This window comes from Schistosoma haematobium, chromosome 6 (assembly GCF_000699445.3).
Source record: "Schistosoma haematobium chromosome 6, whole genome shotgun sequence".
NCBI classification, from domain to species: domain Eukaryota; kingdom Metazoa; phylum Platyhelminthes; class Trematoda; order Strigeidida; family Schistosomatidae; genus Schistosoma; species Schistosoma haematobium.
Window position 1 is genome coordinate 23468241 of NC_067201.1, and position 24031 is coordinate 23492271.

The following is a 24031-nucleotide window of genomic DNA, read 5'->3' on the forward strand; positions in this document are numbered from 1 at the left end:
CCCTTTTGCAATGGATCAAGTCTTTTCTTACGAACAGATACCAAATAACCAAGATTAACTCTACAACATCTACACCTTGACCAATAACCAGTGGTGTTGTGGAGGGAAGTGTCTTGGGTCCACCGCTCTTTATAATCTACATCAACAATATATGCAAGTGGTTTAGCACAGGTTAGACCTACTTCATCTATAAAACTGACATTTGCGATGTACGTAGTACTATGCAAACAATCCAACATGAACTCAACATGGTAGAGGACTGGTGCAAACACTGGAGGTTGGGGATCAACACAGAGAAATGCGGCTGGCTATGTATAGGAGACACATCTCTTAAAATAAAACTAACACTTAACAACAACACACTGCCCAGACTGGCATCAGTAACTGACGTAGGGGTACATTACTCACACAGTCGTAATTTCTCTGAACAAATATCAGCCAAAGGATTTAAAATGCGGAAATTGCTTGGCTTCATTCTCCGTAATTTCTATCAAAATAAATCTAAGATTCTTCTTTATAAAGTTTGTGTAGGATCTATCGTTGAATAATGCTCGTTCTTGTTTTCCAACCTAAAAGTGAAAGACATACAACGAGACTTCACCCGCAAAATACTTAGGACTGACTAAGTCATTGACTACAGCTCCCGATGCCAAATTTTGGTAATAGCACACTTTCGGGAGAGAAGGCTTAAGTTTCATTTGATTCTCTACTTCAAATTACTCAAAAACCTTGCTTATTTGACATGTAAGATAGTTTTCGTCTGAGATTCACATGAATACGAACCTCGAAATAAAGTATCCACGGTCAAAATTGAGAAATACAGATCAAAAACTCGGGAAAACTTCTTCCTCATCTAGTATGCAATAATATGGGACAGTCTCTCTTCCGAAATACTCATGGCAGATGAATTACCTACGTTTGTAAAACTGCTTGATCAAGCCCTCACGTGCACTGATCTAGCACGTACGAACACATTTGCGCCCCACTCAGACATCATAGGTTCTCTACACGTCTAGAGCAAAGTGGACTTCAAGTTCAGCTTGCCTTATTTTTCCTACTTTGCAGTTGTATTAACTAATTTTTCCACCCTGTTTCTTCACCTGAAGTAGACGAGTAACTCACTGGACCTATCGATACTGTTCAACTAAACTCATTCGCTAAGGGACACTCACTAAAAGGTCAAGAGAACCGCACAATCGACTGCCTACTACCAGTGGTCTTGCACCTATGGAGCCTGTTACCCATCAACTGGTTAGGACAACACAAAATAACATCAGCACCAAGTTAGTGTGAGTTTCTTCCTGTTTATTCTTTATTAGCCTTTTACTCTTCTGTACACTATGTTGACTAGCAATAATATAATTTCTCCACTCGTTACCTTACCTACAACTCATATACTTTTATATTTTTCCGCCTGCTTTAATAAAAAACTATCCTACATTATACTCTTCTTAATGCTTATACTGTAATTGGCAAACTATACTTTATACTATAGTCAACAGAAGCACTGCATCGATGCCTTACCCAGTCCATAACTTGTAACTGACTGATAAGCTTGTACAGTGATACTTACAGAAATAGTGTTTTCCAACAGGCTGTGAAACACAGAGGATTGTGTGAGGTATGACATATCCAGAAATAAGCTTAAATGAGCCCAACATCACAAAAGGAGGGAGGGTGGAGTTACTGACCATCAATCATTGATGGTGAGGGTGATGACTTCAATCCACCCGTGTTTGTGGGACAGAACATTTTGTATGTATCAGGCTCTTTATGAGTGAGAATACGTCAATCAATCTGCGATATAGATTGTCTTCCTCTAAGAGGATAAAAACACTCTGGGGCGTATCCAACGGCAAGCTACAAAATTAGTTCGGGGACTCGAATTCAAGCCTTGTGAAGAGCGCCTTCAACCACCAAACCTTTACCCTTTATGCCCGGCTTTTTATCGCGTGATTTATCCACTAATCAAAATACGACTTATAAAATCTTCGCACTGAGCCAACCAATGACGTTCGACCGGTATGAGCAGTCTAGCGTCCTTATTGGTCCTATGTCTGTCTAACCCGTAAACTTGAGTACAGAACACCAATATCAGCTTTCACTTTGCGAATCAAATCGAATCATTTATTTCAGACATACTGGGTTTATATACCAAACAAACAGACCACAACGCACAATAAAATAGGAAATAACATTTGTATACAGTAAAGCTAAAAAGTGACTGTGAACGTGGGAGACAGTAATCAATAAACTGGACATAGCTTAAGAACAGTAAATCATACAATAATAAATTATAAGTCAAAATAAAGCTTATAACAAGGGTAATATAGATATACATAATCTAGCTACTGAATATTTATACCATAAGAATACATAAATAATATTAGTCCATTAATAAGTCTCAGACGTTACTCATAATGTAATCTTCACTAGGATATAACACATTAGAGTATAGGCGTCTTAGATGTGACCTACTAATGGCATATAGTATTCTTAGCACTTTTAGATATCCCCTTAAACACGTGCATAAATTGAGCTCCAACAAAAACCTTATGGGTAACACCCAGAAACTAGAGACACAATACAGCAGAACGGAATGTAGACACAACTTCTACTCCTTAAGAGTTGTCAAATGCTGTAATTTACTGCCGGCTTTGCTAGTCCAAGCGACTTCCCAAGAGTCCTTTATGAGGAAGCTTGACCTATTCCCAAGAACTAAGGATTATATCTTACTATGATTTACCGACTTCCTTCTCCTTTATTATTTTCTCTATTAATGACTTATAGCATCTTAAACACTTCTGGACCTCTCCTGTAACATATACCTCAGCTTAGTCCCAACAAAAACCTTGGGAGTAACACCCAGAAACTGGAGACGCTACACAGCAGAATGGACTGTATGTCAATTTTCTACACCTTAAAAGTATTCAAACGTCGGAATTCCCTGCTAGCTGATTTGGCTAAAATGACTTCACAAAAGTCCTATAAGCGCAATCTTGACACATTATAAGGATTAGAGAAAATATAGCGATATTATTTACTAATTCTTTTTTCTCCTTTCTCATTGAGTATACCTAGGTTCTTGCCTGGAGGCATCGGTGATCTACTGCTACTAGATACAGAAGCCCGTTAAGCAAAAGCTTCTTCCATTCCGTCTATAACCATTCGAACCATTCATTTGAACAAGTGTCTGTTATTTCTCATTCGTTTCTGAACATCTTTTTAAACCATCCTGTATCTACCTGGCTGTTTATTTCTCGTATATACAGAAGCCAGATGAGAGAATGCTTCTCCTATTCCATAGTCTCAGATTTGAAACCATTGAACACTGACCTCCATATCGGGGATCCTTTGAGGGGGAGGATCAAACTATCTCATCGACAGTTGTAATGTCTGCCAAAGCTGCGAGCAAGGTTGTTAAGCAGTTAGCAGGGAGTGGGACAGGTCAGAGCTTAATGGATAGAGTCACGCAAGCAAAGTATAGTTTGGCAGGTTCTGGTCTCGGGAAAGTCGTCGCGAAAGCAACCACAGAGGAAATTGGTGCTCCGAAGAAAAAACACATTGATTGTATGGTTTAGTTTAAGAAATAATAGTTTAAATAGATCTAGTAAACTGCAGTAATGAACCTAATGTCTCTATCCCACTACTTGCTGGGCTTCTTGTGGAAAGGACACAAGAAAAATCATGGGTGGTTGTTTTTAAAGCTCTCATAACTACTCACAATCTTATGAATTTTGGGAATGAGGTAACAAATTATAAGGTCTCACTGTTTCATCATAGAAATTTTCCCATTATCTTGCCTCCAATAACTGTCCGATTGACCTTCCACATTTTAATGATAAAACAAGCTCTCAATGTATGCATTTTTTATAATGATGTCAAATCTTTTTAGCTTATGAAATGTCCATATTCATTCGCAAGTATTCAAAATACTTGAGTGAAAAAGTTTCTTCTTACAGAGCTATGGCTTTCGACTTTTGTAAAGTGAAACGGGGGTATGTTATTTTTTAATTTTAAATTTGTTTTTACTCACGTAGTATTGTCAGTTATATTTCGTGGTCAAAGTTATTCCTAAGTTCTTTTCAAGTTCAATTGTTTGGAGTATCTTGAGGAAACTTGAGTTATATTTGTGTTGGCATTTTTAGTTGTTCATTTTTTGTAGGGTCTTGAGATTATTGTCATTATGTTTGTCGATCAGTCAGTCGATGGTTTTATATCGTCCGATAATTTATTGTATTTTAACACAAAGATATTGGTACAAGGAGGCACCAAGTACATATGCGCCACATAAATCTCATTCGATATCTGTGAGGGCTGTGATACTGCCCGGGTGCCCAAACCGATAATAGTCTATACAGAGAGCTAGACTTAGTTAACTGTGTCCAATTTCCGCTCTCCCATTTGTTCTTTGCTCAGCTATTGGTCCTAGAACGATTAAAGCTTTTCATAAATTGAAGCACATTTATATTAGGGCTATTTCGTTCTGTGTCGTCAATAATAAAGTTGAAATTCTGGCCATTTTAAGATTTCAAGCTGACTGGTTGCAAAAGTTGTAACCAAGCTAAGTAGTATGTCTAATAGTCTGGCATTTCCACATGTAAAGAGTATCCCTAAGTCATTTGTAATCGTAAATTTAGCTGCTTCCATAAACAGTATTTATACAGTTGATATGTCCTTTGGTAATGAAAAAGTGTTTATTAGACCAAACTATCAGTTGCAATTACGATAAGATTTTGTTGGTTCTTATCTTCATACCCCCGCTTTTAGATTCACATTACTGTTAGAATAATTGCTTTCAGTTTTGTGATTTTCCTGTTACATTTCTCTAATTATTCTGATTTTCATGTTGTTAACGGGGTGCCAAAGCCGGAGCGTTTTTTACTTATCCGGGTTTTCTCTTTAACTGTTCTGTTTTTTTGACTTTAAACATTCCTTTATGGTCGCATGGCTCTGTTTTGATTAGGCGTGATGATGGTGTTTTACGAACAATGCCAGTTGATAAGGTAACCTTTGTTGTGCGACATTTATGTTGTGGGTAATGAGTTTTATCACTATTTGTAACCAATACTTTGTTGTGCTTTTAAAAACATGGATTTTAGTTGAGATACATCAGAAACTTATATGAGTAGTTATTTTCCTAGTTCGGATTAGCCTTTACTGTTCGGTGTGAATATTTTTTTCGTTATGCCACTTTCAGCTTCATTTCACTTATTGATCCGTCGTGTTATTTCATACTTAAGACCTATGTCAATTTCAAAATGTCTTGTGTCAAGATGGGATCACATCATAAACTTCTAGTTATAAGCATGAAGTTCCATGATAGAAAACATCTGTAATGATTTAAAACACTAAGATGACTCAGTCTTTATCCACTTGGCTTCCAGCCATCATGTCTCAGGTTAAGAACTCGCTCCACGTACTTAGGTTTGAATTGCCAAAATTATGTAACTCCAAGTGCTTAGGATCCAAAACACCCTTAGAATTAAATTAAGTGACGACTCAACAGAAAATATAATGTAAGAGGATAACAACCTACCTTAATTGATAAAGAAGCCATACTAATTTACTTACTTGTATATGCGTTATGTAATCAACGCTCTTAGATTCAGCCAGTCGACACTCATCAGCCGTCAAACTTTGTCATCTAGTTAATGAACTACTCTTCAACTGACTCAGCAAAATCATTACTCAACTAGATTATGAGACAAATCATAAACAAGTCTATTGCCGTAAAAGGCACTGCTGTGTTATGAATCTTCAGAATCTCAAAATTCGAGTTTCTACTTAAGATCTCAAGTGATTGACTGTTTTTTGCATACAATCTATACATAGTACTGTTACTGTTGGCAAGATTTTGTAAGCTTTTGTGTTCTCTTGATTAGTCAGAAAATTCTGAGTATAGTGTTGTTATAAATCGCTTTTCTTACGGTTATGACTCAGCTATTCCTATTGCTTAGTATTCTCGAGCACCGGTTCACTCGACAAGTCCCCAAATCAGAACACGGTTGAACAGGAAAGAGATTATATTCCAAATAACAAAGTTAGTTGGAAGTAAGAAGCAAATCAGAAGCACAATAGGGAAAACGTCAGTATATTTATAGTTTTCACATAAGAAGATTCCAGAGTATTCTCCAACTATCGACTAGTGCTGATTGGATAAGAATGAGCCAATCAGCGTGCATCAAAGCAATCATGCATTGAGCATGCTTTAATCCAGTCTATGTCCCGCTAACACCTCCCCTTTGAGCAGATTCGTAGGATCTGGTGCTAGGGTCCAACTGCAACCGAGTGACTGGTCTGTGCTTTCGATTAGTCCATCGTCTAGGCAATAGAGAAGTATCACTTTTTTCTTGCACAGAAACTGACGTGTCTATTCCCGGCGTTTTGATTTCAAAGGTGTCTAGCAGAACATCAAGAGGTAATCGATATTGAATCTTGTTGCTGGCTATCGAAGTTGCTTTCAATTGGTTAGCATGACGTACCCAAACTTCTGAGCCAACTGACACCTCGTAAACCACACTCCCCTTCTTTTTCAAGATCCGACCAGCTGTCCATGTAGGATGTTTCCCACGATAGTCCATAGCAAGCACTTTTTCTCCCACCGTGAACAATCGTCTTTGTGCCCCGTGATGTCGGTTGAACTGATCCTCCATCGATAGGTTTCGTTGGGGTTTAATAGCTGGCGTAGGACGGATGACATCGAAATGTGTTCGTATTTTTCTTTTCGGTTTTCTTAGTAACCTATCACCTGTCTTCTTTGGAAGTACTGGGGTGTCCAATGATGAACGTGATACGTTACAGACACTGTTAATTGGTACATCCATTATTCCAAGTTTGTCTAGCATATCTAGACCAAGAAGATCAAGGTTCGGCCGTTCTGTTAGGTAACATATTTCTGTACAGTTAGTTCCATTGAAGGAAAATTCACACTGTAATTCACCAACCAGTTTTAGCACACCACCTGATGCGTTTTTAGCCGTTTTCTTAGATGGCTTCATTGGCGGTTTACCCAGCAAGTTATACGTTTCTCTAGACACTAACGTGATATCTGATGCCGTGTCAATTTGAAGACGAGCTGATATGCCGTTTATCTGGATGGTAACATACTTTCTCTGAATGTCATAGTTTGTTTGAAAGGCAGCTACCAAAGAAAGAGATTTGGACTCGGCTGATTTCACATGTCGAGGACGTTTATGCTTCTTTTTAGGCTGAGACGTACGCTTCGGTGGACAATGACCTTCTTTATGTCCACGTTTGTTGCACGCCTGACATTTATGCTTCTTGAACAGACAGAATCGTGCATAATGCCAATCACCGCGTAACCAGCATGCAGTCCTTGGTTTGTTACGAGTTGTTACCGGCTTCTGAACTTTTAACCTAGTAGTAGTATTGACACTACCGCAGGTTAAATTAGGATTTACCTGTTCAATCAACTCGTTGTCGTGTCTGATGCTTTGTAGACGCTTACACTCATCTGTCAATGTCCTGAGTGTGACGTTTGGGTCTTGATCCAGTCGAGCTAAAAGTCTAGTCCTGATCTCAGCGTCCTGTGGTGACTGAAGAGCTTTGATGAATATTAAGCATTTAAATTGGTCATCAGTCAACGAGCGTAACTTGAAACGTTCACATTCTCTGTTGACGATGTCTGCTAGAACACCATATTCATCGGCTTCGCGTTTCACCAAATTTAAACACCGATATCGAATACTAAACAACGAGGATGACTCGCCGAATATCTCTGACAACTGAAATACCGTCTCCTCGAAACTGAGCTCTCGAGGTAACTTTGGCAATACATGGTCAGCAAAACGTGCATGTTCATTGCTTCCCAACTTACGTACCAACAATCGGGTCTTCCACGCATCGTCTTGGTTACAGAATTCTGTTCTAAATGTATCTTCCCAACGTCTGAACCACGTGAGAAAAGTATTTCCACTTTCGGGATCATAGATGAATTCTGGGATGCTGCTAGCAACTGCATCACAAGACGTACTTGAAATAGCATGTGAACTCGAGCTGTGGATGTTGAGCTGTTGAGTCAGAGTCTCCAACAACCGCATTTGTGCATCAAGTTGTACTTGCTGTTGTTGTAGTATTCGGTTAAGCTGGTCATCTGATATGGGCATCTTGAATTTGTTTTCCTTTTTCCCCGTCGCCACTGTTATAATCTCCTTCTTACAGTTATGACCCAGCTATTCCTATTGCTTAGTATTCTCGGACACCGGTTCACTCGACAAGTCCCCAAATCAGAACACGGTTGAACAGGAAAGAGATTATATTCCAAATAACAAAGTTAGTTGGAAGTAAGAAGCAAATCAGAAGCACAATAGGGAAAACGTCAGTATATTTATAGTTTTCACATAAGAAGATTCCAGAGTATTCTCCAACTATCGACTAGTGCTGATTGGATAAGAATGAGCCAATCAGCGTGCATCAAAGCAATCATGCATTGAGCATGCTTTAATCCAGTCTATGTCCCGCTAACAAATGTTTTTACTACTGTTCAAGTTTTATCAGGAAAATATTTTAGAAAAGTGCAACCATATTGCAACTTGATCAATAGGTTCGATCACCGTTAAGAACTTTACATACACACTGGTCATTACTCACTGATCAACTGATTGTAAATATTTCTCAGTATCAGGAAGTTATTAGTAACCCGAATAGTTCAATGGTAACGTCTGCAACCGTGAAACTAATTGACATGGGATCGAATCCTCCAAAAAGCACCGGTTACCTAAAGATTACAGGTATACCTTAGCTGCCCGACCGTTGTTGCTACCTTGACGTGGTGGTCGGGCTTGCCTATCGTGATGAAGCAACCGAGCTATGCTGGCTGGAACAACTGTTCCTCAAGGTCCTACCATGTCAGACAGGTCGGTTGAATAGCGGTAAGACTAAAAGCAACAAACCCAAGGTCCGAAGGCGAAGTCGTACTGCTGACTGTACAGAGGTGTGATGGCAGTAAAATGTTTCCTTCAGACAACCAGCATGACAGCAATGCTACCTTCCCACAAGGAGGGGTGGGGTTAGAAAAGGTCGAACCTAGAAATGCACATCTCACCTTATCCCATGGATATCCGTCCCCAGCGGTAAGGTCTCATCAGGTGGGGAGCTAACAGGAAAATTACTCACCAAAGGGTCGTGTGTGACTGACTTCAAGCTGACGTCCCCTGGGCACTGTGGTCATTCTCTCAGGTCACAAAGACCACCTCTAATCCAATTTCCTTTTCAGGTACCTCCAGAAGAACCCTTCCACGGTATGGGCAACCGGAAAGTGATGACCTCTTTCATACCTCTGACAGCACTCAAGATCAATGTATTCATAATCAATCTCCCTCTAATTCCTATTATTCCTCCCACACTGACTTTCAACACCAAAATTCATCTTTTGGCTTCCTCCTCAAGTGTAACCATAGCCGACGACTGTAGTGCGTAAAACACTATCCCAGGTCAAATGAAACCTCGCTCCAGATTAAAAATTGGAGCCTTTAACGTACGCACCCTATGTAAAATCGGTCAAAAGACCTCCTTGGCTAAAACTCTAGAGTCTCGTACGGTTGATATATGCTGTCTCCGAAACACACATACACGATCCTAGTGTAATCATTCGACTATTAAACACACTAATCTTAGTTCAGAATCTCTCGGTGTACAGGGTCAAATGCTGCTTTTAGATCAAGAAATATAATTGTCGAACGCCGATGAGCATGCCTGTGCTCTAAAACTGACGTGACGAATAGTGAATATGTTGTTGATACAACCACGACTAGGTCTGAAGCCAGTCTGATTTTCTCGTGTTCGCAGTTCACGAGTCTCAGGCGTGGATTCTTAAAACTCACTTGGCTTTTGCCAACTCGGGTCACCTATGGCGAAGCCTAGATGTTAGACACAGGGTATCAGAGAATGGTGGTATATCAGTTGACGAGGTTGTGAATTTTCATCGACTGAGATGGTTAGGACAAGTGTTATGTATGCCTGAAAACTGATTACCAGGACGCGCAAAGCTGACTAGTGTTGGATATGTATGGAAGAAACTTGCCTGTATGGATACAACATAATGTCTCTTATGTTCTGATATAAATTTAATCCGAATCAGTTCAACTCCCTGTGAAAAAATATATATATTAAGTAACATTACTTTCTAAACTTTTTTTAAAATCTGTGAATCAATGTGTTATTAAAAGCATGTGTTCACTCAAATGTTTTTTGTTTCCAAATACTCTAGGGACTTTTATAATCTGAAAATGAATTTGTGTTATGAAAGAGGTTTTTAACCCATATTCTCTCCATTGTAACAAAATTAATTTTTATGCATAAGGGCATACCGAACAATTGATCACACAGCTCACTCATTATTTCAATTTTCACCATAGGCTTGTGGAGATTGTTGAATTTTATTGATATTGCGAACCGGTCTAAGTTAGAAAACTAATTGAAACCTAGAGGAATCAGATGGTCGTTTCGTCCTAGTATGAGACCCATCAGCAGTGCACATCCACGACTCTAATCGGTATTCAAACCCACGGCCTTTAACCTCACACATGAATTCTTAACCCTTATACCACTGAATCTGGATCCAGTGGTGTACAGGTCATACTTCAATCAATCCATGATATTACATGATCATCCTTTATTGTTTTCAGTGAGTAACTTTCTCTCACTGGACATTATTGAACTACACTGGTTTATTTACTTAGTGGTTAATTCTACAATCATTTTAGTGTTTGGTCATTTGTCTTTTTTTATTCAGCTATTGAAAGCTCTTCCTGTGATGCAATCTCAAATATTAACTCTATTAGAATTTGATGTAAGTTTTGTAGATGAGAATACTAATTCTTTTTTTTAAATTTTGTTCATTCATTTTTGAAAATATCCAGACATATTTTCCTGTCTGAATATCCGGTAGCTTTTGTAATAACAATTCCATCTCTTGAATAGTCGGTCGCATTGTGCATCATTACAATTAGCACTCTATTGATTACTTTAACAACCAAAAATTATATTCATCCAAATCTATGGATTGAGTAAGTTTGAGTGACTTTCACCTACTTGCGTCGCCTGTAACATAGGCGAGTTGTCCGTCTACCAACCAAAGGAACAGTTTACTGTGCAACAGTTCGATCTACTTGACTTTATTAGTGCGAATCATAGACATTAGGGACAGATGGTAATTGTATATTGATAGTACTCGACCAAAATTGTCTTCGAAGCATTGCGCGTGTATTTTGTGACCACCAAGTAAGCAATGCTGAAGCTAAGCATATGATACTAGGTAAAGATAGTGAATCTTCAACTGAGTTAGATGGGACATGTATCACGTCTGCGCAAACACCGTGTACTTCGGCGAACGTTGTGTTTTGGTATAAGAGTGGATTGTAAGGAAGCTTATGGCGCCCAAACAATGACATGATGTCAGTCTATGAAGTTATTGGCAGTTGGACCCAGTTATTTAGGTATGTGTAGACTACCTGGTCGCGGTCCATGCAGCCATCATAACTAATGGCTACAGACTGAACTCCAAAATCTCCCTATGCCTTTTGTTTATCTTTTGTTACACCTAATCTTTTCCACTATCCATTGAAAGTGTTACTACTTCTACTCTGTGATTTGTCTTGAGAAAATTTTATCTCGTCATTCTAGTATAGTGTTTCAACCTAAACTGACGCAAATATATCAGGTTCCAAGTTGCACACAACTGGCTAACATCCAAATCTATCTTTCATCATCTTAATACGACGTTATTTCTCTACCTAATCGTCATTCTTTATAAACTGAATTGTTATGCTAAGATTTATCATACACTACTCAAACGCTTCCTACTCTAAGCATAACTATTCTACCGCACCATTATAAACTTGTGCTTACTCGTGATTAATTTTATTGTGTACTAAATGTTGCTACCTTGACGTGGTGGTCGGGCTTGCCTATCGTGATGAAGCAACCGAGCTATACTGGCTGGAACAACTGTTCCTCAAGGTCCTACCATGTCAGACAGGTCGGTTGAATAGCGGTAAGACTAAAAGCAACAAACCCAAGGTCCGAAGGCGAAGTCGTACTGCTGACTGTACAGAGGTGTGATGGCAGTAAAATGTTTCCTTCAGACAACCAGCATGACAGCAATGCTGCCTTCCCACAAGGAGGGGTGGGGTTAGAAAAGGTCGACCCTAAAAATGCACACCTCACCTTACCTCACGGATTTCCGTCTCCGGCGGTAAGGCCCTTTGAAAAACGGAGCTAACACGTCAAAAACCTCCCACGAAAAGGCCGTGCGCGACCTCGCTCCAAACTACACATTGGAGCCTTCAACGTACGCACCCTATGTCAAATCGGTCAGCAGGCTTCCTTGGCTAGAACCCTAGAGTCTCTTTCCATTGATGTATGCTGTGTCTCCGAAACACGCATACAGGATTCCAGTGTGGTCATTCACCTGACCTCACCTCGGCAAAACGGAGAGCCAACGAGATACACCCTCCGTGTATCTGGTGACCCGATGGCCAGTTCTCGTGGACTGGCAGGTGTAGGCATAGCACTAAGCATGAGGGCGGAACAAGCACTGCTAGAGTGGATCCCCGTCAACAGTCGTCTATGTGCTGTTCGGCTAAACGGCTCCGTAAGAACTCGGAAGGATAGGGACACACGTCGTTGCCTTTTCGTCGTTTCTGCCTACGCTCCCACTGACTGCAGCTCAGATGATGTGAAAGATGAATTTTACAGAAAGCTTTCTGAACTTCTTCGGAAAGCTAAACGCTCAGACATAGTACTCATAGGGGGTGACTTTAATGCTCAGATAGGTAGCTTAAACCAAACAGAAAGGCATTTAGGCGGATATTTTAGCATTCCGGCACAGCGAACAGATAATGGTGATCGTCTGCTGCAACTGTGCTCAGACAATCGTTTATTTTTAGCAAACACAAATTTTAAGCATAAGGAGAGACATCGTCTAACATGGCGACCCCCTATACCAAACCAACGATGGACTCAAATAGATCACATTGCCATCAGTCATCGTTGGAGAGGGTCGGTAGAAGATTGTCGCTCATTCTGGAGTACCTGCTTGGACTCCGACCATGCCCTAATACGGGCACGCATTTGCTTGCGCCTCACTGGACGCAAAAAAGCCGCAGTAAAAAGACCCATTAGAACTGAATTGAGCAGTGAGAAAACCAAAAGTAGGTTCCAGGAACAACTGAGGTCACAATTAGGTAGTTCTGAAAACGAGGCTGACCCAGAAGTTGCTTGGAAAGATATTCAAGCAGCTGTGGAAACAGCAGTGACATCTATTAGCGACTTAAACCACAGAGTTACAAAGAACCAGTGGATTTCTTCAAAGTCTATCACACTGATGGATTCTCGCAAACTCGTCCCATCAGGTTCCGAACATGATGAAGAGCGACAACAAATCAGATCTAGGTTAAGAAAAAGTCTAAGAAACGACCATGAGCAGTGGTGGGCAATGAAAGCAAAAGAGATGGAAAAGGCGGCGACTATAGGGAACACAAGACGGCTCTACAGACTAATAAAAGAAACTGGAATTAATAAGTCAAGTGTAAGTGAGATTATTTCGAAAAAAGACGACACCCTCATCTGCTCCCAGTCCAGACGTTTAGAACGATGGGCGCAACATTTCAGAGAACAGTTCAACTGGCCTTCAGCTACTCTACAACTACCCTCCATTCCCAGACAGTGTGAATGGAACATTAAGTAGGTCCCCCAACTCTTGCTGAAGTTCAAAAGGCTATAGTTAATCTGAAGCGAGGAAGGGCAGCTGGTCCAGATGGACTGGCTCCAGAGGTCTTTAAGGATGGTGGTCCAATTTTAGCGATTAGGTTGACTAATATTTTAGCTAAGATCTGGGAGTCAGACATCCCATCTAACTGGTCACAATCACTTATCGTCCCAATATATAAGAGAGGGTCAAAATCATCCTGTGACAACCACAGGGGGATCAGTTTAACTAATATAATATCTAAAGTACTAGCTTCGATAATTATCAGACGCCTAACTAAGACTCGTGAACTGCAAACACGAGAGACTCAAGCTGGCTTCAGACCTGGTCGTGGCTGCATCGACCACATATTCACCATTCGTCAGATTCCAGAACACGGGCATACTTATCGGCGTCCGACAATGGTGGTCTTTCTTGACTTAAAAGCAGCATTTGACTCTGTAGACCGCGAGATTCTGTGGCAGTGTCTGTCATTGAAAGGCGTACCCCAGAAGTACATAAACCTTGTAAATGCTCTTTACTCAAACACTACTAGTCGAGTCAGAGCTTATGGCGAACTGTCATTTGATTTTGCAACCTCAAGTGGTGTCCGTCAAGGCTGCCCACTTTCTCCATTTTTGTTTAACTTCATCATAGATCTACTGATGGAAATAACTTTCTCGTCGACTGAGTTCTCGGGTATTGATCTCCATCCAGGAGGTCCACTTACCGACTTAGAATACGCAGATGATATAGTCCTGTTTGGTGAAGACGCTGACAAAATGCAGAGTCTTCTGGTAGCACTGAGCAACAATTCCAGGATTTTCGGGATGCGCTCCTCCCCCTTTAAATGCAAGTTGTTGCTTCAGGACTGGTCTGCGTCAACACCTAAACTAAGGATAGAGAATGAAGTAGTGGAACGCGTTGACAACTTCACTTATCTTGGAAGTCTGATCAGCCCTAATGGGTTGGTGTCTGACGAAATCTCAGCACGGATTCAGAAAGCTCATTAGGTTTTTGCCAACTTACGTCACCTATGGCGAAGGCGAGATATCCGTCTATTAATAAAAGGACGAGTATATTGTGCGGCAATTCGTTCCGTTCTACTTTAAGGTTGCGAACCATGGCCATGAAGAGTCGAAGACACTCGTAAGCTATTAGTATTTGACAACAGATGCCTTAGAAATATTGCTGGCGTCTGCTGGGATCACCGGGTAAGTAATAGTGAGGTTAAACGCAGGGTATTAGGAAATGATGGTAAATCAGTTGATGAGGTTGTGAATCTTCATCGACTGAGATGGTTGGGCCACGTGTTACGTATGCCTGAACACCGATTACCACGACGTGCAATGCTATCCGGTATTGGAGATGGTTGGAAGAAAGTTAGGAGCGGCCAAACCAAAACGTGGCATCAGTGCTTGAAGACACTAACTTCTAGTCTGAGCCATATTGGTAGATGCAGACTACTTGGTTGGGGTCCGCGTGACTATCGTAACCAATGGTTGGAGACTCTTGGTGACATGGCTGAGAATCGATCACAATGGCGTCGGTGTATACATTCCCTGTCTTCCCTTAAACTAAGAGATTAAAATCACTTCATATCTTTCTTTCTACGAACCAATTCTTTCTTCTTGTACTATACCTCTATATGCAATATTCCTCTTATTTATTACCACCTTTGACCTAACCACTGCTATGAATCCGGTGTTCATCTTGTTGTGCTGATGCGGTATGGCAACCTGGACCGATGCACATATGTGCCTGGTCCTACGTTGTAGCTGACTGACTGACTGAAATGAATCGGCTAACTGTCAATTGGTTTATCTTTAAATGTAACCAGTCAGTACAGTGAACTAAATTGAATCAAGTACTTATCGTGTTATACGTATTTTTGGAAAAAAACGCATAGTTCTGTATGAGTTTTAGCTAATTATTAAACGTTAGTTATTTTAAATTTTTATAGGCTCTGGAAAAAGACTTGAACAATGCAATTATTAACGCTGCTTTCCTATTATTGTATAAAGATCTGATTCGTCTATTTGCCTCATATAATGAGGGTATGATTAATTTGATAGGTAAGTTATTCAACATCGGCTTGGTATAGTTATTAACTTTCTTTCTCATATAGTTTGCATCGCAAATTGATTTTAGCTGGAAAACTAGTTTAAATCAGAGAACATTAACACGACTGTTTCATCATTGTAAAAGGCCATTCAGCAATGTTCACTCACGACCCCACATGTAGGGTAGTAGAGTCACTGCCCTCAAATGATCTGGTACGGCCGAGAGTGGGGAGAGTCCGCTCTCCCTCTCCAAATGCTCTCACATGGCCACGCGTATATAGCCTCTGCCATGGAGGTCCTACTCGTGGCGGGGGTGTTGTTTACGAAATTGACAGGACGAAAACCGAATGTCCAGCGCTTTAACCGGGTTGGTGGACATGGAGAGTTCACATAGGGGAGTTGGCAAACCCTGATTCCAAACCAATGGTGCACATGAGGTCCAGTATCCTGTGGGAACAAATGGCGTATGAACCAATCGTTGGTCACGAGCTTCCATGGGACTGCATCTCCTTATGATGCTCCACTGCCTTGTGGATCAGACGTTCATGTTGAAGGCTCGGGGAGTGGCCCCCTTAGAAAACCACCTGCTTCGGTTTGGGCACCCGAGCAGTATCACAGCCCTCACACATCGAATGAAATTTGTTTGGCTCATATGTATTTGGTGCCGCATTGTACCGGTTTTTATGTGTTAAAATAAATAAATAAATAAAAATAACTACTTTTTGTACATAGTTGTACTGATAGTTTTTTGTCACAATCTATTCATATGCAAGCATTACCTAACAGTTAACTAGTTTGTATCCTATGTTCGAACTATGTATCTTTGTTTGGACAACCTCAGGTGTAGTATTGCTTGCTCTAGGAGATTGAAGGCAGCCATAAAAAACTTGGTCAACCCAGATTTTATGCTAATTGTTGCTTATTGAAATCATGAATTAATCAATGTTAGATCACCATTAAAAACTTGGTAGCATTATGTAGTCATTTTGTAGGGCTCTTCATTAATGCTCATACTCGACTCCTCATACAGGAATCTTACCTAGGACCTCCAGTCTCTCATGAAGTATCGTTTATTAGTCGAAGTTGGGCATTAACATTGTTGGATGCCCGTTCAGTGGTCTAGAGAGAGAATGAGGGTCCTGGGTTCGATTCCCGCGTGTGGACTGCTGGATGCTCATTGCTGAAGATTTCCACACCTGGACGTAATAGCCGTCCAATGCTTCTAGGTTTTCAATGATCATTTAACATTATTCAGTTCACGATTTCAATGAAATTCAATCTCGACAACCTCATACTTATATTTATTGATTTATTGATGTATAGAGAAATACTTTACTTTGAAACGAAGACAATGTCGTCTTGGCTTGGACCTATATCATGCTTTTCCAGGTTTATTATCGAAGCTTACTGAATTCCTTGCACTTGCTGAGGTATGTATCATTTATTGTAAGTACTTACCCACTATTCAATTTTAGATTGCCCTTAAAAGCCCTTCCAACTACACCTTTTTCCTTAAATGTAATAACGAGTTCTGTTTTTTATTGGAAACCATTATATGAACATTCGTAATTTGGTCTTATGTTGTCTTTTTTTGTAGATTTCAAGTCATATTGAACTCAGTTTTGCATGTATTAACGGAAATCCATATATAGTGTGTTCAATGTCTAAGATATAACGGATCACCTTGATAACATGTACGAGTAGTCTGGTTGATGGTACATGGTACAGATTAATAATTGTGATCTTGTAAGGTTGTAATAAAATCCCCTGAATCATTTATATACACTTGTCACTAGCGTTTCCTCGCTATAATGCACTAGTACTCAATCCAACTGGCTAAGTGTTCATTCAAGAACACAACAGGAGTAGTTCACAACTTCACTTAGCTGGATTATTAAAATTCCAAAAAAATCACTATTGATTCGATCTAATCCCTTTGTTGAAAAGTAATTAAGTTCTTTTAAGCAATTTGTTAGGTCACACAAGTGGAAAGCGTTTGAACTTATACGACTGCATATATATTCATCGCTATATTAGTAATTACACTGTGTTGCTAAAGCGCTTGGTTACTGTACAGCTATTTATATCATGTCGTTTCCCGAATAGTTCTCTAACCCTTTTTTCAATAAATAATTTTCGAATATCTTCGTGTTAATTTTCTTGTGTTTATAGAGTTTGGGAATTGGCGATAAGGATAGTCTAGGTCTACAACCGGTAAGTTTCAACTTGATAATGATGTCTAAACATACAGATGTGTAATTATTGTTTTTCTTTGGTAACTCAAATTACTTACATAAAATGGAATCTGACACTCTGATATCTCTCACAATCTTAGTGACTAATCGTGAACAATTTATGTATTTCATCGTTTGACTGGGCGAAGGTTCAGCTAGAGAGTTAATGCCAGGATATTACCTACTCTGGCTAAATAATATTAATAGCCCTAACATATCTTTGAGTTCGGTTAAGTACGTAGCTCAGTAATTTAAATACTCGAATATCAGAAATAAATTATAAATGAAATCCATGAAGGTTTGATACTAATTTATAATCGACAAGTATGTATTATCGAAGTTACATTTTTAAAATTATTGTACAGTGTTTTTGATTATGTATACCGGCTATGCGATGTGGAGCATAGAAGCTTCAAATTAATGTCCTCTCCGGAAAATCAGTTATTTTCATCGCCTCATTTTAACAGGATTGGGAACTCCAGTGAATGCCTAAATCAGTCGGTCAGTCAGCAACAACGTAGAACTTCGTACTTACGTACATCAGTTCGAGTTGCCATACCACATTAGTACACAGATACAATTGTCGATTCAAATCCCATAGTGGTAGAGGTAGTAAAAGTATAAGCAGTAATCGGAAAGATTAGGGTTTGAAGATGTTATTCAAAGACTATAATCCAGTGAGATAAATTTGGAAAGAAAATAAATAAGGGTCATGAAGAACTGAGAAGATTAGAATTTGGGAGAACACAAGGAGTGGATGCACCTGCGCCATTGCAAACGATTTTGAGCCATGTCATTCAAGGTTTCTAATCATCGGTTGCTATCGTCTCGCAGTCCCCAACCAGGTAGTCTAAACCTACCAACATGACTCAGTCCACTTGCCAGTGACTGAATCGATTTGTGCCATGTTTTGGTCTGGCCGCCCCTAGCTTTCTTCCAACCTTCTCCTACACCATAAAACATCGCACGTCGGTGTAGTCGGTGGTCGGGCATACGTAACACATGTCCCAGCCATCTCAACTGATGAAGTTTCACTACTTCATCAACTGATTTGCCATGCCTACCTAGTACCTGCTTCCTAACAACTGCATTACTTACTCAGTGGTCCCAGGATATACAAGCAATGCTTCGAAGATACTCATGATAAGCCATTATAAACCAGGAAGTATTGAACTACTGTTTCTTTCTAGTGTGGAACTATTCAGTAGTGTCTATCGACTATTCCCCCGACCATTGTTGCTACCTTGACGTGGTGGTCGGGCTTGCCTATCGTGATGAAGCAACCGAGCTATACTGGCTGGAACAACTGTTCCTCAAGGTCCTACCATGTCAGACAGGTCGGTTGAATAGCGGTAAGACTAAAAGCAACAAACCTAAGGTCCGAAGGCGAAGTCGTACTGCTGACTGTACAGAAGTGTGATGGCAGTAAAATGTTTCCTTCAGACAACCAGCATGACAGCAATGCTACCTTCCCACAAGGAGGGGTGGGGTTAGAAAAGGTCGAACCTAGAAATGCACACCTCTCCTTATCCCATGGATATCCGTCTCCGGCGGTAAGGTCCCAAAAAGTACGGAGCTAACACAAAAATTACCCATAAAATGGTCGTGTGTGACCGACCTCAAGCAGTTGTCCCTTGGGCACTGCGGTCACGCTCCCAGGTCACTAAGACCACCTCTAATCCAATTTCCTTTTCAGGTACCTCCAGAAGAACCCTTCCACGGTGTGGGCAACCGGGAAGTGATAAGCGCCCTCATACCTCTGACAGCACTCAAGACCACTGTATTCCTAATCGACTATTCCACCAAGAATGTAACTTCGTGACCTATATGTATGAAAATCTAAGATGCGCATTTCTGAAGGAGAGTTCTGTCGTAGTTCGAAGCAGTTGACTAGTGTTTCTGGATATTTTTCTAGCTCTCTTTGTAAAGTCAATACTTAATAAAAACTGTTAACTACTCAATATCTCATTGTCTATCTGCTTTGTTATTTCCTATCTCCACAATACTTGATTTTATTGATTCCACTCATTCAGGTCCCAGAGAAAGTTATTCAAGCCATGGAGCAACACTTACAAATTTTGGAAAGTAAAAAGGGGTACGTTGTTTTTCCTATTTTCAAAGAATGATCTCATTGTCTTAAGTCATGTCTCATGCCTTTTATGCATTCAAATTTCCATTAGTCACGGGGTTTAAACCCTAATTCAGCATGAGCAAATAGATGGTGTATGGGTAGAACCTCACTATATAATTGTGAAATTTTGTGTCTCAAAGCTTCGAAAGCACACAGATTACGATATCGTGTTGATTTTAACCAAGGTCAACACATGTTAGTCTTTCATTCAATAACTTTATGAACTGATACCATGTCTTGTTTCTGTTGCCTCTCGGTTTCATTCATCCTACTCCTATACGAGCCAACATCAGTAGTTGGCCATACTTACTATACTTCCTAACTACTTCAGTTGTCAGCACTTACACACAGCTACCTAAATACACGAACTTTTTGACTTTTAACTTCTCACTACCAGGAGTGAGCTCAGGTTCAGGGTTTTGCTAGTCTTGCAAAATTAACTTACACTTGGATGGTGCACTACACCAAAATTCGTCGTTGCCCATAGTAGTCTAAACATACTTAGGTAGCGATTCGAAGACATCTATGATCAGATGCCAGTAACCTATGAATTTTACGGTAAACTATCCCATATATATGCATATATAACTTTTGGAAATTCTCGAGAATTTATCCTCGATGGCGAATATGTTTTGTTTTCTAGATCAGATGATGAAGATGAAGAGACTCATACTTCAACCAAACCAAATGTACCAAAGAAGCCAACACTCCCTGTACCTATTCCAAGTCAAACCGTAATCTCCACTGAAGCTAACAAGATTTCTAGCCATAATCCACCTAATCGAAACAGAGATTACAATGACGATGCTGAATCAATAAACAAAACACATGATTCTAATATTCTGGATCAATCTGAACAATTGAACGATGATACAACTGAACCGACTGTTGCATCATATCCAACTTTGGTCTTAAATGATGAAGGTCAGTTTGGATAAGTTATTTAATCAATAAAAATTTTATGGAGTACACTTGAACACATTGTCAATGAAATGATAATCGTTTTTAGAAGGTAATTTTTATCAAGAATCAATTTTTTATTGTGTTACTTGGAAACCAGAGTGTAGTCATGATGATTATTTTCGTTATAATCTTTGGAAGTCAACATCAACACTGCTCGCATGTTACAGTCTCTCATAGGAGTTAACTGGGGAAATTCAGGCTTCGCATCCGGCACAGTATATTTTAAATCATTGTGTGTGATTTCATCTGTCAAATTCTTGATAAAATAATGTAATCCTCTTCCACTACAGTCGTGTGTTCAGTGAGTCAGTCAAATGCACTGTTAAATCTGCAACATGTTTACATCGGTTCAAGTAGCCATACTCAACTGGCACAGCGAGATAAAATTGTCAGGGCTAAATCCATTGGTTACAATAATCATGAGGATAACAACTAATTAGTCTGCATCTACCTAGATGGTTTAGTCCAACAACCAATGTCTTTATCAGCTGATCCCATGTCCTGCACGCACCAATGAAATTAATCCTGACACCTCTTTAACTTAGTTCTTTTCCTATAGTGTTGAAACAAGCACTAACCTACGTCATATTAACGGAGGTGGCTTAGTGGTTAATACATCCGACCTTCCGTTAATAAGTTCCTTTGGGCAATACTATTATCCATGGGTTGTGATAATCGCAGATTGATCTCAGCCGGGGTACTATTAAGAATCAAAGTGTACTGAACAGCAGTTTTGTTCTAGCATGGTACTCCTCATCAGTGCACACCCACGACCCCACCAAAGATCGGACCGAAAACCTTTAGGTTCATTGGTGGGCGCTTAACTATCTAAACTGGACTGTTGTTTAATCGCATAATTTCAACTTTAATCGATTTGTCATATGGCACAAAGACTAGTCAATGATTAGGCGTCCGACGCGAGAACTGAAATACCTGGTTTCAACCACTGACGGATTTGCGTGTACACCCCTGCTGAAGAGTCTAATAATAGGATGAAACGACTGTCCAGTGTGCTCAATGGTTTTCGCCCCCGAATGCCCTGGTACGGCCGAGAGTGGGAGAGTCCGTTCTCCCCCTCCAAACGCTCTCACATGATCACATGTATACATCCACTGCCTGGGAAGTCCTACTCACTACCTTCTCGCCATATAAGTAAATGCAGTCTAACTAGTTAGTGATCTCGTGATCAGCGCAGCCAATAGTTAGAGATCTAGGGTGACGTAGTTCAAAACCATTCGTAGCGGTGCGATTTCACTCACTATTTGTCTTCTAAAACTTAAGTCTCTAAATTACCTTATAGATCCTTTTTATTTCACTAGTCCATCTTTTCCTCTCGAATTGTTTCTTGAACGTTTATTATCACTAGTACTGTTACTACCTCTGGTCTGCGTCAACACCTGAACCAAGTATAGGGAGTGAAGTAGTGGAACGCGTTGACAACTTCACTTTTCTTGGAAGTCTGATCAGCCCTAATGGGTTGGTGTCTGACGAAATCTCAGCACGGATTCAGAAAGCTCATTAGGTTTTTGCCAACTTACGTCACCTATGGCGAAGGCGAGATATCCGTCTATTAATAAAAGGACGAGTATATTGTGCGGCAATTCGTTCCGTTCTACTTTAAGGTTGCGAACCATGGCCATGAAGAGTCGAAGACACTCGTAAGCTATTAGTATTTGACAACAGATGCCTTAGAAATATTGCTGGCATCTGCTGGAATCAACGGGTAAGTATTAGTGAGGCTAGAAGCGCAGGGTATTAGGGAGTGATGGTATATCAGTTGATGAGGTTGTGAATCTTCATCGACTGAGATGGTTGGGTCACATGTTGTGTTGCGTATGCCTGAACACTGACTACCACGACGTGCAATGCCAACTGGTGTTGGGGATGGTTGGAAGAAGTTAGGAGCGGCCAAACCAAAACGTGGCATCAGTGCTTGAAGTCACTAAGTTCTGATCTGAGCCATGTTGGTAGATGGAGACTAATTGTTTGTGGTCCGCCTGACTCTCGTAACCATTGGTTGGAGACTCTTGGTGACATGGCTGAGAATCGATCACAATGGCGTAGGTGTATGTACTCTTTGTCTTCCGTTAAACTGTGAGATGAAAATTGCTTCATATCTTTATTTCTACGAAATAATTCTTTGTTCCTGTACTATATCCTTATACACAATCTTTTATATATTACTACCATTGACTTAACTACTTTTATGAACACGATGTTCATCTTGTTGTGATAATGCAGTATAGCAACTTGGACCGATGCCTATATATGCCTGGTCCTACGTTGTAGCTGACTGACTGACTGACTACCTCTGTTATTCTGGGATTCGCCTTGACAATTTAATCTCGCTGTTCTAGTGGAATATGGCAATTTGAATCGGTGTATACCCATTACAGGTTCTGTGTTGCATACTTCTGACTGGTAGTAGTGTGTGTTTGTGTGTGAAATTGGCATTCATACAACTTAGTAGCTTGTACTATACTGGAACAAAATGGGATGTCCAGTTCTTCCAAGTTTCCAAAAATTGTTTAACGAAGATCAGTTTTTTACTTGAAAAAAAACCCTGAAAATTCTATAATCTCCACAAGAATTTTATATTTCAGATGGATTACCTTCCGCTTTACAAGAGGAGATAATTGCAACTGCTAAAGGTCACTTAAATGAAACACTTGTCAAGAGTTCCGAAGCTGTAAAACGTTCAACTCAACAAGGTGCAGTTAAAGTTCCAGTACATACACAATTGGGCAGGTGAATGCTATCATATTAAATATAATCTTTATGCATCATTATTGCAAAATAATTTCCCGTGTCGTGTAGTGCTACCCCCCTAAATGTCCTGGTACAGCTGAGTGTGGGGAGAGTTAGCTCTCCCTCTCGAAATGCTCTCACATGGACACGCGTATACAGTCACTAACAAGGAAGTCCTACT

General features: G+C 40.1%; 1 protein-coding gene across 2 annotated transcripts in view; it reads left to right on the forward strand.

The window, feature by feature from the left end:
* The first annotated feature begins 3153 nt into the window (after positions 1-3153).
* The window catches only part of UNC11 (Phosphatidylinositol-binding clathrin assembly protein unc-11), a 37776-nt gene continuing 16898 nt past the window's right edge, over positions 3154-24031 (forward strand). The window contains exons 1-12 of one of the 2 annotated variants that reach the window (XM_051217176.1): positions 3154-3570; positions 3606-3748; positions 3784-3859; positions 3896-3998; positions 4967-5006; positions 10757-10813; positions 15675-15786; positions 17098-17204; positions 17947-17988; positions 20042-20103; positions 20783-21063; positions 23706-23850. In XM_051217176.1, coding sequence (XP_051065826.1) covers positions 3393-3570; positions 3606-3748; positions 3784-3859; positions 3896-3998; positions 4967-5006; positions 10757-10813; positions 15675-15786; positions 17098-17204; positions 17947-17988; positions 20042-20103; positions 20783-21063; positions 23706-23850 — 1346 coding nt within the window. In that variant the 5' untranslated portion in view covers positions 3154-3392. Of the gene's footprint in view, positions 3571-3605; positions 3749-3783; positions 3860-3895; positions 10814-15674; positions 15787-17097; positions 17205-17946; positions 17989-20041; positions 20104-20782; positions 21064-23705; positions 23851-24031 lie in introns of both variants that reach the window. The other variant, XM_051217175.1, reaches the window with a different exon arrangement.